Below are 16,192 nucleotides of genomic sequence, written 5' to 3'. Positions count from 1 at the left end.
ATTCATAAAGATCATATTTAAAAATTAATTTGATAAATTATGCAACCCACATGAAAAAAATAGAATTATAAATTAGCATTTTGGTAAATTCAACCACTAAATTTATGTAATTCAAATTGAAAATAAGATCTAGAGGGAAATTTTGAATTTTAGATTAATTGAATAATCAGATCTGAAATGATAAATCCCAATTAGACAATCCACAAGCTCAATCTTAGAATTAAAAATTATGGTTTTTGTGAAATTAACCTTGAAATTTTTTTAATTCAATGAAAACTAAACTTTCAAATGTAAATTTGAATTTGAAATTGCATAAACACTCAGATCTGAAAATATAAATCAGAATTGCAGGTGTAAGGAGTCGAGTTCACCAAGATGTAATGGAGAAAAATTAGGGTTTCCATAATTAGATATATAAAAACCACTAATTTTAGGCTTAGAGAACATTAAATTAAAGAGGGAGCTAAACCCAATAAATCTAGCCAAAAATCAGTAAGGGTAAGGATTGAGAATGCTATTGCATTTACTGGGTTTTATTGGAGTGCCCTCTTTTAAGTTGAAATATGAGAAATGTTAAAATTAGGGTAAATGTGCTGGAATTGATGTAAAAATGCATGAATAGTAAGCTATAGTCATCAGATCGAGCCATGAACCTAGATCTGAGAAATGTAAATGTATTTGGATCTATTCCCAGAAGGAGCTCCTAATTTGTCAAAAATGGTGTGGTGGTCACTCTGGTCCTCTGCACTTTTTGCACTCTAACGAGAGATCGATTCATCACTATAAATAAAGCTTATTTTGAAGATAGCAGCTCCATACATGTTCCTATGCACACCTGAGAAGGGGAATAGGTTAGGAATAGGGGTTTGCCTTAGGTCAAACCCTAGTTTTGGAATTAACCATGAAATATGATTGAATTACAATAATAGAAATTTTCTCCTTTTGAGGGAGATCTTGAATAATGATTGAAAAAAACATGTTATACCTTCTTATGAAGTTTTATTTGTCTTCACATAGAATTAAAGTTTCATGAAGTCTTCAATAACATAAAACATGAATGTCAACTCCAATGCTTGAATATTGACTTTATTTCTGCTCCAATGCTTGAAATAAGACTAATTGTTTTCTTGATGTCGAATGGAATTTTATGTGTGTGGATGCTAAAATGAGAGGGGTAGACCTCCTTTTATACTTTCTCAGCGAAAAACAATTTAATTTTTTGACATGAGCCGACACAAAGTAGTAATTCTCACTCACATTTCATGACTGTTAAGGGATCCTAATTGGGAGGACCAGGGTGTTGGGAACTCTAGTCCTAAGGGGACCAGGGCACCGCACCTTGGTCCTACCCAATCAGAAACCACAATTTAAGGGCAAGATGGGGTGTCTATTGAAAATGGTGATTGATGCAGGAGCATCCCTAGTTCTTGGCAATCTTGCATCAACCAAAAACATTTTCTTTCAGTTTGTTTCTTGTTTTGTACTTTCAGTGTTTCTTTTAGCATTTCATTACGTTTTCTCACTAGATCTTGCAGAGCTTGATTTGGTTTGTGGACATGTTCATCAATCTTATCCTTGGTCCATGGGATGTTTGGATCTTTTTCCAAAAATTTATCACTTCCAGAATATGGGACCATTTTTTTTCTTGTGTACTAGAGCCACTTGGACCTATTTGCTATTGGTTATTCTTGTGGATCTTTCCCATAGCTTGTGGAGCTTGATTTTGTTGTTTCCAACATTCCTTGGTTTGTGGTTGACCTTACTTTTGGGTCCGCACATCATTCTATGTTGTTTATAGAGGGATTCCTTGGTAGAGGCCACCTTGTGTTCTACACATTTCATTTTTCTTTCTTTGATGTTTGTTCCTTCTTGGGATGACACAGATCATCTTGGATCTTGTATTTCATAAAAATCATTGTAATTGGGTTTCTAAAATCAAGGAAGAGAGAATAGATTTATGATTAAAGAATAATCATAAGGTTTAGAGATCTGAAGTTGGTTGGCATTCTTACTTGAGTTTGAGACTATGTAATCAAGCCTGTGAGCTGAATCTGTGAGCCTGGATGTTGTTGGAAGTTTGTAATCAATTTCTATGATATAATAAATACTGATTTTGTATTGTCTCCATTAATTTGTGTTGTTTATATTGAGTTTTATTTTTTGTATGATCCGAAATGTTCTCCTTGAGTACCCTCCTAACCGTAGCTACATCAAGTGGTATCATAGCAAGATTTTATTCTAGAGATTGCAGAGTCTTGTCAAATTTATTTCTTGTGGGGTGGCAGAATTGAGGAGCCAACCTACAATTGAAGAGGACTTGCATGAAGATGGCTCGAATAAATGCTAGAGGTGGTGGAGTGTGTGGAAATGCAAACCCTGCACGATGGAAATGTTAAGAGGAATTGCAGCCCAATTAGAAGCTATTGAATTGGCCAAGAGACAAGGTCGAGATGTTGAAGATGTGAGTGATAATGAAGAAGAAGTTGAGGCAGGAGAAGCAGTAGCAAATCAACCAGTGATCGATCTAGAAGAAGAAAGCTTCTTGAGGGTTTTAAGTAAAGAAAACTCCAAACCACATTTTACCCCACCGGATTATGATGGAAAGTTGGATTTAGATGAATTGATGGATTGGATCACAAAGATGGAAAAGTATTTTGATTTTGAGAAAACCACAGAAGACCAGAAGGTGAAATATGCTTGTAATAGGTTGAAAGTGTTGCAAAGTGTGTGCCCTTGGTCTCCTTGTGTTGTGCAACGTAGCGCTTGGGTTTGTGACATGGCTTAACCACCTCTTGTGGATTTTATAAGTCTAGTGATTGTATCGGGCATTAAGAGGTTGATCTTTTGGTGCAATGGCAACCACACTTGTAACAAGTGGTAACAGAGCTTTCTCACAAGTTCAAACCCCTCTATTACACTGGGGGGGATTATTGCAAGGTGTGCGCCCTTGGTCTCCTTATGTTGTGCAATGCAATGCTTAGGTTTGTGACATGGCGTAACTGCCACTTATAGATTCTATAAGTCTAGTGGTTGTATCGAGCATTAACAAGTCAATATTTTGGTGCAATAGCAACCACACTGGTAACAAAAAGGTCATACGTCTCTTTGGTGGGAACATTTGCAGGTAGACTGACAAAGAAGAGGTAAGGAAAAGATCAAATCCTGCAAGCACATGGTTAATAAGTTGAAATCAAAGTTCTTTCCTACTGACTATCAAGTGAATTTGTTTTGAAAGTTGTAGAACCTGAAGTAGAAGGAATCTAGTGTGAAGGAGTATACAAAATCATTCTACAAGATGAACATCAGATTCAAACACACTGATGATGAGATTGAACAAGTTTCTTGATATTTGAATGGAGTGTGGATGTCGATACAAGATAAACTCACTTTGAATAAGTTGTAGAGTGTTGAAGAAGCTTATCAATATGCCCTAAAGGTAGAAGTGAAGTTGAATAAAAGACATGAGTAGAAGCAATTTGGTAGAGGCAAAATATTTCAGGGAGGAAGATCTTATACTAGAAGTCGAGGACCCTATGCAGATCAAAATAAAGACAAGAAAGTTAGCCAAGATGGTAGTTCATGATGGAAATTTGTATTGAAAGAAAGAAAATGAAGGTTACTAGAATGAGGGTTATGGAAAGGAAGATGGAAGACAAGAAAAGAGAGTGTTTAGAGGAACCTACTTTAAATGCGAAGGAGAAGGACATCATGCTTTTGAATTCAAGAAGACGGAGAACCATGGAAGAGCAACATTGGTAGAAGAAGAACAAGCTGAATCAAGTAACAAACCAGAGGATGGATTGTTTTTGATGATGAGGAGAGCATTATATCATACCAGAGGAGAGCAAGAGCCCTTTTAGAGAAAAAATTTGTTCGAGACAAGATGCAAAATAGCCAGTAAGTGTTGTAAAGTTATAATTGACAGTGGTAGTACTGATAACCTTGTTTCAGAAGAAATAGTAAGCCCTATCAAATAGCATGGAGTCAAGATCAGAATAAGGTATTAGTAAGTGAATAATTTCTGGTAAAATTGAAGATTGGAGCTTATCATGATGAAATTTTGTGTGATATTATGCCTATGGACGTATGTCATATCTTGTTGGGTAGATCGATAGACAAGCAATGCACGATGGAAGAAGGAATATATACACTATTACGGCTAATGGGGAAAAATAGATCTTTCTACCTTTGGAGGAGCCTTTGAAGAGTGAAGTTTGTACTAATTCTATAATTTGTGTGGTTGATGGTAGGAAATTCTTGAATGGGATGAGACATGAGAATGTGTGTTTTGCCTTAGTTCCTAAAAAGACTGAGAATCCAAAGCATGAAGAAGAAGAACCAGGGGAAATAAAAGAGTTGCTGACATAGTATGGAGACATCATTTCAGATAATGTACCTGATGGATTACCCCCTATGAGAAGTATCAGTCATTGCATGGACCTAATTCCCAGAGCTAGTTTGCCTAATAAAGTAGCACATCAGATGATACCGGTAGAGAATGGAGAGTTGAATAGACAAGTGCAAGAGTTGTTGAAGAAAGGTTTGATCAGAGAAAGATGGAGTCCTTGTGCAGTACCAGTAGTGTTAGCACCTAAGAAGAATGGAGAATGGAGGATGTGTACTGACTCTAGAGCAATAAACAAGATCACAGTGAAATATTGATTCCCTTTGCCTAGGATGGATGATATAATGAATTGTTTGAGTGGAGCAGATATTATACAAAGATAGACTTGAGGAGTGGATAACATCATATCAAAATCAGAGAAGGAGATGAGTGGAAGACAACATTCAAGACAAATGAAGGATTGTATGAATGGTTCGTTATGCCTTTTGGATTGACTATTGCACTGAGTACCTTTATGAGATTAATGAATGACGTATTGAAGAAATTTCTAGGTAAGTTTGTTATTGTGTACTTGGATGACATCTTTATTTTCAGTAAGAGAAAGGAATAGCATATGTTGCACATGAGACAAGTTTTGCAAATGTTGAGAGAAGAGAAGTTGTTGATAGACATTAAGAAGAGCAGTTTCATGAAGGAAGAGTTAGTTTATTTGGGATTTGTGATATTTGTGGATGGATTGAAGATGGATCTTAAGAAAGTAAGAGTAGCTATTGATTGGCCTACACCAAAGAGCATTGGAGAGGTAAGATCACTTCATGGGTTGGCTAGTTTCTACTTTAAGCTCATCAAAAAATTTAGTCCAATTTGTAGTCCTATGACAAAACCAATAAGAGGAGATAGAAAATATTTCAAGCGGACAACCAAAACAAATAGGAGCTTTTAATTATTGAAGAAAAAAGTGACAGAGAAGCCTGTGTTGGCTTTATAGGATTTCAATAAAGTATTTCAAGCCGACTGTGATGCAAGTGGGAATTCAATTGGAGTAGTGTTGAGTCAGGAAGGAAGACTGGTAGCTTATTTTAATAAGAAATTGAATGATGCAAGGAGGAGGTATTTAGTATATGATCAGGATTTTTATCCCACAATTCAAGCATTGAAGAAGTGGAGACATTATATGCTCACTAAGGAGTTTATGTTGTATACCGATCATCAAGATTTGGAATATTTGAATAGTCAAGGTAAGTTGAATTAAAGACATGTGAGATGGGTAGAGTAATTGTAGAGTTATACTTTTGTTTTGAAGCATAGAAGTGGAAAATCAAATAAAGTTGTTGATGCACTAATCAGAAGAAGGAATTTGCTGACAGAAATGAGAGTAGAAGTATTGGGTTTTGAGGAATTGAAGAACTTGTATGAGAATGACCCAAACTTTGTAGAACCTTAGAGATCCTGCATAGAACCTACTACAGTGGATATGAGTAAGTGGCTAGATTATTTGATTCAAGATGAGATGTTGTTTAGAACAAATCAGTTGTGTATACCCCCAGAGTTCTATTAGAGAAAATTTGATAAAGGAGAAGCATAGTGGAGGATTAACTGAACACTTTGGAGTCAATAAATCAATAGCCTTGGTAAGTGAGAATTACTTTTGGCCTCAGATTCATAAGGATGTTAGGAAATTTGTTCAGAGATGTAGGATTTATCAACTTGCAAAAGGTAGTAGTCAGAATGTTGGATTCTATTGTTGGTATTATGGATGACTTCGTCATGTGTTGCATTGGTTTTTTCATTGATGTCAACACTTGTCTTCTTGGAGGTTTACATTATGTTCACCAGTGTGGTTAGTGGCTTATGCATAGTCACCGGTATGTGTTCACCAGTAGGTTATATGGTTCATTGAAAGTGATGATATCTTGGAGATCATTTGGTTATGTCAAAGACATGGATTGGAATTTTGGATTTGGTTTCTTGCTTATTGGTCTAATCAAGTTGACAGATTTGCCTTTATTGGCAGATAGGTCTAGGTTATGGACCAGTACTCTAGATCAGCATGACACGTTATGGAGATTGTTTATGTGGTAAATGTATTGAGCCAATATGTTGTATCACATCAAGACTTATTTGTAATTGATTTAATTGTAATATCTTTAGTGAGCCGACCTATACATTTGGTCTTAGGTTTTGTATATATGATTTTAAGATCTTATTGAAGATCGGGATATGGTTATGGTATGAGTGTATTCAAATATTGAAGAACGAAAATAAGCAGATCCGTGTATGAATCACACAGACATTATTCAAAGGTTATGAAGGTGTTTTGACACTCATGTTCAGAGCTTAACTGGTACTGAATCCAACATTGGAGATGCTATTTTGAGCAGTACATTATCTTTGGATTTAACTATCCAATTGTGTAGTCAGTGTGACTCCTATTTTGTGATTGAGTAGTGAGCTCTAAGCAGTTGGCCTTTCTACATGTGCAGACCCCATTTGTATACACATACTATCTACAGTAGTATCATCTAATTGTGGGTAATTTTTCCCACTATGGTTTTTCCCTTACCAGGTTTCCACGTCAAAATCTTTGTGTCATGTGTTGTGGATGTTGTTTCTCTTTATGTTTTATGCATTAAGTTAAATTGGTACTACTATATCTGTTAATCTGTTTACCGGCACTTAAGTTTGGTTTACCAGTATTTAAGTTTAAGTTGGAATAATTTGCATTTGGATTACAATTTATTGATAACTAGTTCACAACTGATTCATCCCCCCCCCCCTCTCAGTTGTCCTTCTTGGGACCTAATATGTATAAGCCTTTGACAGTTCTAGAGAGACCTTGGGAAGACATAACCATGGATTTCATACTCGGGTCACCTAAAACATGGAGAGGAAATGATTATGTATTTGTGGTGGTGGATATATTCTCAAAGATGGCACATTTCATACCTTGTAAGAAGACAATAGATGTAGTGCATGTTGTTGACATTTTTTCAAGGAAGTGGTTAGATTACATGGATTGCCTACGAGCATGCTTTCAAATGGAGACATTAAGTTTGTTGGATGCTTTTGGAGAACACTTTGGAAGAAGATGAAGATGGATTTGAAATTCAGTTCTACTTTTCACCCACGGACTGATGGACAGATTGAAGTAGTAAATAAAATTTTGGGAAATTTGTTGAGATACTTAGTTGGAGAGAAAATTGGAAGTTATGATTTGGTTGTTGCACAAGAAGAGTTTCCCTACAACAATTCAGTAAACAAGAGTACCGGAAGAACACCATTTGAAATTTTTTCCAGAGTACACCCTAGAGGCATATCAAAACTGAGAGACATCAGTAATGAGGACAAGTGGAGTGCAGAAGCAGATTTTTTTGCTGAACAAATGAAGGTGGTACATACTTAGGTTAAACAACATTTGGAGGATATGAACATAAAGTATAAGGAGAAATCTTAGATGAGAAGAGGAGACATAAAGAATTCAAAGTTAGAGATGAAGTGATGGTGTATCTAAGAAAATAAAGTTTCCCAATTTGCACTTATAATAAGTTGAGGAGGAGGAATTTTGGACCTTGCAAGATATTGAGGAATTTCAGTTTCGAAAATGCATATGAAGTGGAGTTACCGAATAGTTTGGGTATTTCACCTATATTCAACATTGGAGATCTACATTAGTATCAAGAGATAGAATTGAATGCAAAGAATGCAGAAGGCTTGGAGAAGCAAATACCCCAGAAGGCATCGGACTAGTTTGAAGAGATTTTGGATAGCAGAGTTGGGTGTAGCACTCATAGCAAGTAGTATAGAGAGTATCTTGTGAAGTGGAAAGATAGACCGGTTGAAGATTCATCAGGGATTTCTCAGGTTGAGGTGGATTGTCTTAGTTTTCCTCTAGCCCCAGAAAAGTGAGGGACTCACTTTTTAATCAGCCTTGGATGTCTAATGCAAGAGAATCCCTGGTTCTTAACAATCTTGCATCAACCAAAAACATTTTCTTTCAGATTGTTTCTTGTTTTGTACTTTTAGTATTTCTTTTAGCATTTCATTCTATTTTCTCACTAGATGTTGCAGAGGTGGATTTGGTTCATGGAGATGTTCAACAACCTTATCCTTGGTCTGCGGGATGTTTGGATCTTTTTCTGGAAAGTTATCACTTCCAGAATATGGGACAATTTTCTTTCATGTGTACCAAAGCTGCCTGGACCTATTTGCTATTGGTGATTCTTGCGGATCTTTCCCATAGCTTGTGGAGCTTGATTTTGTTGTTTCCAATGTTCCTTGGTTCCTAATAAACCTTCCTTTTAGGTCTACACATTAGTCTATGTTGTTTCCAGAAGGATTCCTTGGTGGAGGCTGACCTTGTGTTCTACACGGTTCATTTTTCTTTCTTCGGTATTTGTTCCTTATTGGGTTGACGTGGATCATCTTGGAGCTTGTATTTCATATAAATCATTATAATTGTTCTTCTAGAATCAAGGAAGAGATAATAGATCAAAGATAGAAGAATAATCATAAGGTTTAGAGATCTGGAGTTGGCTAGCATTCTTCCTTGAGCCTGGATATTGTGTAATCAGGCCTGTGAGACAAATCTATGAGCCCAGATGTTGTCAGAAGTTTGTAATCATTTTCTATGATATAATGAAGACTGATTTTGCATTGCCTCCATCACTTTGTGTTTTTTGTAATAATTTTTATTTGTTGGATAGTCTGGACTATTCTCCTTGAGGACCCTCTTAACCATGACTAGACAATTGATAAATTTGCATAGCATGAGAAAAAATAGGCCCCTTTTAGTCCTTGGAGAATGAATTTCAAGGTGAGTGCTCTATTGACCTTTTTTTTGTCAATCCTAGCCATGTAGATAATCAATCTGAGAAGATCATAAGATGGCTAAAACCCTGATATTTTTCTTAAGGCTTAAACCCTAAACCCTTAAGGAATTTTTGCCTTAGTTATTTTTTTTTCCTTGTCCTTTCTCAGCATTGACCAGCTTAGGTGGTCATTTCACTTAAAGTTTAATGGCTAGAGGATCCCTTCTTCATGGCGAGACTGGCCCCTTTCACCCACTACTAGCTGGTGGGAGTTCTTGTTTATCACTTTATCGCATTGGTCAAAAAATTATGCTTTTGTTCCCTATTCTAATCTTCCTCTTTTGTGCAACACTATGATGAGCGATACTGGCAAGAGGAAAAGAAGTGTTATCACTTTGTAGTTTCCTATTACTCTTTCCTTATAAACAAGAACAATACTACATGTGACTATTCTATTTTCATGTGATAAGTTGATTAATGATAGCCAAAGCGATATGAGGGAAGGGTTGTTATCTTTGTTTTACAATGATTAAGAACTAGGTCCCACCATTGGCTAAAATATGGTGATAGGTTGTTGGTAGTGGCAGAATGTTTAGCAGTTTCGCAACAGTTAGAATGTAAGGCTTTTCCTTAGCCACGATACAGCAATAGGACATGTATTTTTTTATGGGCTCAACCTTCATGGCATGATCTTGGTCATCCATCCATGCATGATAAGGAGGATCTATCAGCCTGAATTTAAACTGGAGGTGGACATTAAAATTAAAATTGCTACCTGGGGTGGTTGTCGACTTAATGGGTTTAAATTAGCTTATAACCTCATCGGTAGCCCAAATCAAATCAAATCCCTTCCAACCACTTTTAAGCAGCCAGGGGACAATCACCATTACTGTACCATGACTCTGCAGAGGATTTTCATATACAGACCTTGCTTGTTTATTGCAAAATGAATACATTTGGGTCGGTAGAGTATATTAAGATGCTTCAATGCAAGATTCTCCCTATGTTGTAAGGATTGTTTCTCTTTCCCAGTTTTGGGAGATATTTTCAGACACGCAACCATCAGATCAATCTGTCTGATCTGATTCTTCTCTCTTTTTTTTAACCTAGCTCAAGCTGGTTAGAGTTTTGGACCCTATATTCATCTGAGTTATGTCTGACCTATAAAGGCAAATTTTATAACTCTTTTGAAGGTTCCTCTCCTTGTTTATCTTATAGAAAATTCATGTTTTTCTACAACTGTAACCTTTGCTTTACCTTTATATCAATAAAATTATCTATCTTTCTTCTCTTTCAGTTCAAATATTCTGTGTAATGCATATTACCTCTTATTTGAACGCATTCTTTTTTTATTCTTATCTTGCATGATTGTGTTAATTCCCTTGTAGATGTTATTTGTGAATAGCTTTAATTCCTCTATTCATCTTGCAGGATTCTAACCTTTGCATATTCTTAGAGAGCTAATTAGGATAGAAAATTATCAATATCCTTGCATAGTTTTCATTGATGTCTTTTGTGGTTATGGACAAGGAGGATCAACTTTCAATCTAGGTGCATCACCTATTTTCCCTTTCATCATTCCTTCTCCCCTTTTCTCCTCAGACCATTAGAATAAGTTTTATAAGTGTTGGGTTAGTTCAACACTACACCCTGATTGGAAATGAAGTCGTCCTTCTCCAGATATTCAACCTCATATGCACAAGGTCCCACACTTGGAAGTTGTTTCCATGTTTCACAAGGTTGTTGAGCGCAAGTGTTCAACAAGGGTGCAAACTTTTGTGACAACGGGGTCCAAATGTAGACAAAATTGTAAGGGAGTACAATTTAGGATGGTACACTAGAAATAGGAGGAAGGTATGAATTCTTGTTCCCCTTCCTTTCTTTTGGTTAGTGATGCTATTTTTGTTCAAAATCTCCTCTTGGAAGTTGATGTATTTGAGCAAAAGTCTCTTCCTCCTCCTCCAAAGGACTCCCACTTGCTGCAATATATCTCTTTTACAATATCTTTTCCTTGCTTCTGAGAGTCCTACCTCTTTAGCTTGGATTTATGTACATTGTTTCCTAAAGGATATCTCCTTGGTGTTGAAGTTGGGTATCCTTATTTGTAGCTTCATTAAGACATCAACATAGCTACATGTTGACATCTTAAGGGGAGGGCGGCAAACATAACGCCATTTTTGTACTATATTTTTTATTTTGCATGTCTTATATGGGGTGTACATTCTCAAAACTAGACCTAACTCTTATACGAGATGCTTCATTCCCAAAAATAGACATAACCTTTTTATATCTCTTATATAGGGTGTACATTCTCAAGACCAGACTTAAACTCTTATACGAGATGTTCTCGAAACCAAATATATTGTTTTTATTATATGTTCTATACAGGTTGTTGCATTCTCAAAACTAGACCTAACTCTTATATCAGATTCTTAACTCCTAAAACCAGACAGTGACATATGCAACAAGGTAAGTTGACTTGCATAACACGGCTTGCTACACCTTTCAACTCTTCCTTTTTCAAGATTAGTGGAACTAGCATAACACAAGTTGCTAGACTATTCTAACTCTCGACCTTCTTTACATGAATCATACAACATAACACAACCTTCTATCTTGTAGGTATTCATGTTCTTGTGGGTCACCTAGCATAACACAACTTGCTAGCCTATTGATTCCACGACCTCTCTTACTCTTCTTCTCATGGATCACCTAGCATAATGCAGCTTGGTATCTTGTGGCATCCTTGTTCTCTCTTTTCTCCTCCCCATGATCTTATAGCTTTGCTATTTATGGATGGTGGTTCATCACTTGATGCATGCTCTTTCTATTTTTATGTGACCACTTATGTTCTTGTGATAGATGTAGACACATAAGTATGTCCACTAGATTAAATATATATTTAATATTTATTTTATACACTATTATTCCCCTATTAATTAGATTCACATTTAATTCATTCATTAAATCCCCATTCTACTATTTTAATTAAATAAATTACATAAATTTATTTAAATTAAAAATCCCTATCTATAACCGAGTTATTAAATAAATCTAATTTATTTAATTTCCCTCATTCCTCTCATTTAAATAAATCAACATTTATTTAAAAACACATATCAAATTCTCATTTTAAATAAATCAATGTTTATTTAAAATCCCACCTCACTTGCAATTTCCTACAAATGCAAGTTGCACCAATAAATAGATTTTATTTCTAAATAAAATCCTATTTTCTCTCACCCACCAAACCCACTTTCCCAATAAATTCCTTCCATATTCTTCTAACCCCCCCCCCTCTAATTAGCCTAATCCTGCTCTCTAATCATTTGCACATTCCTAAACAAAGGTCACTTCTCAAAAATGCCTCAAAGTCTTTGAAATGCATTCAAGGCTTTTATTCTTCAACAAGTTAAACCCCAAAGTTTTTAAAATCCTTTATGGATCTTACATAGCCATTAATGGTTAACTCAACTTACCCACATGGTTAGAGGCTTTCCCTCTAACTCAACCCTTATTTAACTCATGGGTATCTTCAATCATTTATTGCTTTAACCATTATGATCCCCATTAACTCTTGCACAAGAGTTTATCCATTGGATAAAAGTATTATCCTTGGATAAAAGATTTATCCACTAACTCAAGCCTAACCAAACCCTCCTAGGGTAATCCTCATGTCATCTCAAGCATTTAATGTTTCTTCCCTCTCCTCTCAAGCCATCTCATGTTGACACTTGCCATCATGGGATTGGGTTGAAAGCCATCACATAGATCACAAACCCATCAATCCTAGCCCTTCACAAGCCCATTCAATCAACATTTTTCCCTATAAAAGGACCTCATTTCTCAATGAAAAGGAGGAAGCATTTTTCATTGTTATTATACTAAGATTCACATAGACATTAATTAGGAGCTTTCTCATAGAAAATCATTTATAATTGCATAAGAATTTGTTGTCATTTACAACCATCTTGAATCTTCATATGACATCCATGGATAGTGCTAAAAGTTGAGAGCTACACTCATGTGAGACTTGGAGAGGAGAGGAGCAAGGGAGAAACATCTATGAGCCTCTTTGGGAAAATCTTGGGGAGTCTTATTTCTCTCTTTCGTTTATGTATGATTTTTATTGTTTGCTTTATATCTCTCTTGGTATGCATCTTAAGGTTTTTGAGTTCATTTGTATTTAGTTTTGGTTGGAACTGATCTATTAATGTTTGAACTTGTGTTTGTGCCTTGTGCCCTTTTTGCCCCTTTTGCCTTGCATCAATAGCATTCCAAGAATGATATTACTGGCCGATATATTTGTTTTTTGTAGTCTCTTCAACTAGTTGACTTGAAGCCTTTTTGTTTCTAATACTAACTCCTTGTGTTGTGTGTCTTTTGTCTTTGTTGTCTTTATCTTGGTTTTTATGTTCTTGCATGTGATCTTATGTGATTTAAGATATTAATATTGGGGGCTTGGTTCCTCAAAATTAGCAACATCTTATCTCCTTGTGATCTCACTCCTAGTTGGTCATCTCTCTCATCTTTTTAATTTACCATGAGTATTTGCATAGGCTTGTATTCCCATTAAAGTGGAGGCTAAATATAGAATCATAAATTATAATCAATATAATTCACACCTCAATTTTGTAATCCTACTTTAGTGTGTCCCATTTTTATTCCCCTAGGCCAGTTTTGGCCCCATTTTACTCCAACCTTGATGTCACCTATTGACACCATTGAGTCGGGGTCATCCTAAGGTTGCCTTCTCCCATATTCCCTTTTGGTGGTCCTATTTTTAGAGGAACGGGGCATGAAGAACCTTGGTCTTGGACAAAGGCTCCCCAACACACCCTGCTCTCCCTTAGATAGGACCCTATTTGAATATGGGTAGGCACTCCCCCTCCTCGATGTATTTTAGTCCTCATGGCTACACTTGACCATTGGACGTTAACCTAATAAGTAATTTACTTAGGGAACCCTTTATAATTACATCTTATCTATTCATTTTGACATCACTCATAGACCTAGGGAACTTACAACTATTGAGGGAACCCTAAAAGTATGAAAGTGTTGGAAGAAGAGAAAACAAATAAGGCTAAGAATCATCTGGTACAAGCCCCCACATTGTTGAAAGGTCCATCCAATCAGGATATTGAAAATAATTTTCTTAAGGATAAGAAGAAGTAGCTAGATGACCAGACGGTGTCCTCCTCTTGGAATGAGGCATCAAGTGAAGATCCTCCAACACCTTTTAATCCTCCTAAGGATTGTCACTTGGTCATGGAGACTTCAGGGAACAATGAGCTATTTATTTACTTGAGCCAAAAGCAAGGACAAGAGCAAAATGTGAATGCTACTCCTAAAGAAGACTTAGTTATAATTGTTGGAGATCACTCCCTCTCCCAAAACAAAGAGAATGTCAACCAGGAAAACCAGTTGTTAACTCTTTAAAAGAAAAAACATGGAGGGTTTGGTAACCTTAAGGAAAATCTACACATTTTGGGATTTGTTGGTGTAAATAAATATTCATTTTGGATATTATTACACTTAATTAAGTTAACTTAGGATAATGCATCTCTTCGTAGTTTGGATTTGAGACACTTAGGGAAGTGTGCACATAGGGATAGAGCTTGTAGGAGAAATTCCACCTTTTGTGGTCTTATTTTGCTATTACACTCCACATTCGGTGGGTCATCCACCTCTTGTGGAATATTATATTATTTCTCCTACCTACCCTTAGTATTTCTTACCTACCCTTGTTTCTCATTGAGCCACATGTCATATTTGTGTGCTCATACATCCATATGGCCTTGCCTATATAAGCAGGCCTCTATTCATTGTATTGGTTAATCCAGTTGATCATTTTGCATATTGATGAGAATACAGTTTGTTCTTGTCATTCTATTGTCTCTTTTATGCTTTTCATTCTGCCCTTGATCTTGGCAAAATCCTACATGGTATCAGAGCCATTGGGGCTTCATTGATCGGTTTTTGGAGACATTGTGGAAGGCTTCTATTTTCAGATTTGTGGATCTTCATTTTTTGGGGGCGTCATATAGCAATTTGGACATCACCGTTGAATCCGGGAGGCCGTTTCCATAAATTTTGACTATAAAGTCGACCTATTTTGGTGAGAAATTTTTTTTCCCCATTTTGGCTATTATCGTACGGATTTCGGGAAAAAAAAATTCGAAAAATTGAAAAAAAAAATTCAAAAACAAAAAAAAAATCAAAAAAAAAGTTTTTTTGTTTGGGGGTCTGCAGACCCCCCCATACACTGTACCTGCGTGTCGCGCAGGTGTTGCAGGCACTGCCTGTACCTGCAGGTCCCGTCGCTGCCGCCGTACTCCCTCCCGTCGGCCGCTCCAAACGCCACGCCGTTGCCGCAGATCGGCGAGACCGACGCAGCCGCAGACTGTCGAGCCCCGCCACTGCTGCTCTGTCTCCTCCGACGACCGCAGCTCCCTCCCACCGGCCGCATTGGTTCCCGGCCCGCCGCGCCCATCTACCTAGCACTGCCGCCGACCAGAAACCTCTGGCGACCGCTCAGACACCTCCGGCCGCCGACGGCACCAGTCAGCCACCGCCTCCGACGACCGTCCAGTCACCTCCAGCGACCGCCACGCAGACACCCAGTCAGCAGTCAGGACCCCACCACATGGCTCTCAAATAGCCATCGGTATGCCACATCACCCGCACCACGTAGGCCCTCCGTATGCACTGTCAGATTGCCACGTCATCCATACAGCTTGTATAGTCACCTGCCCAGTCAGCAGTCCGTACAGTACGGACGCCCAGTCAGTAGGGAGGCAAAGTTTTCGTGATGGTCATATGACCATCAAATTTAACACAGTGACTTGCTGATGTCAGCACCACATCAGCACTTTTTGAAAAAAATTTGACCCCTCTCCATTGGGCTTTTCAATTTTGCAGTCCAACTTTGGAAGGCCATATCTTGCTCATTTTTGCTCCTTTTTTGGTGCAATTTTTTTTAAAATGGGCTAAAATTTTGTGATCTTCACAGTGGTGTGGTTATTTTCTAATTTTGGTG

General features: G+C 37.0%; 1 protein-coding gene across 1 annotated transcript in view; it reads left to right on the top strand.

The window, feature by feature from the left end:
- LOC131876601 (uncharacterized) overlaps positions 1 to 15,814 on the top strand; it is an 87,348-nt gene extending 71,534 nt beyond the window's left edge. The window contains exon 3 of the mRNA XM_059222041.1: positions 15,406 to 15,814. Within this exon, the coding sequence (XP_059078024.1) occupies positions 15,406 to 15,814 (409 nt within the window). The remainder of the gene's footprint in view (positions 1 to 15,405) is intronic.
- Positions 15,815 to 16,192: the final 378 nt, after the last annotated feature.

This window comes from Cryptomeria japonica, chromosome 6 (genome assembly GCF_030272615.1).
Source record: "Cryptomeria japonica chromosome 6, Sugi_1.0, whole genome shotgun sequence".
Taxonomy (NCBI): Eukaryota; Viridiplantae; Streptophyta; class Pinopsida; order Cupressales; family Cupressaceae; genus Cryptomeria; species Cryptomeria japonica.
The sequence above is the reverse complement of the archived record's forward strand: the minus strand, read 5'-3'. Positions and strand labels throughout refer to the sequence as shown.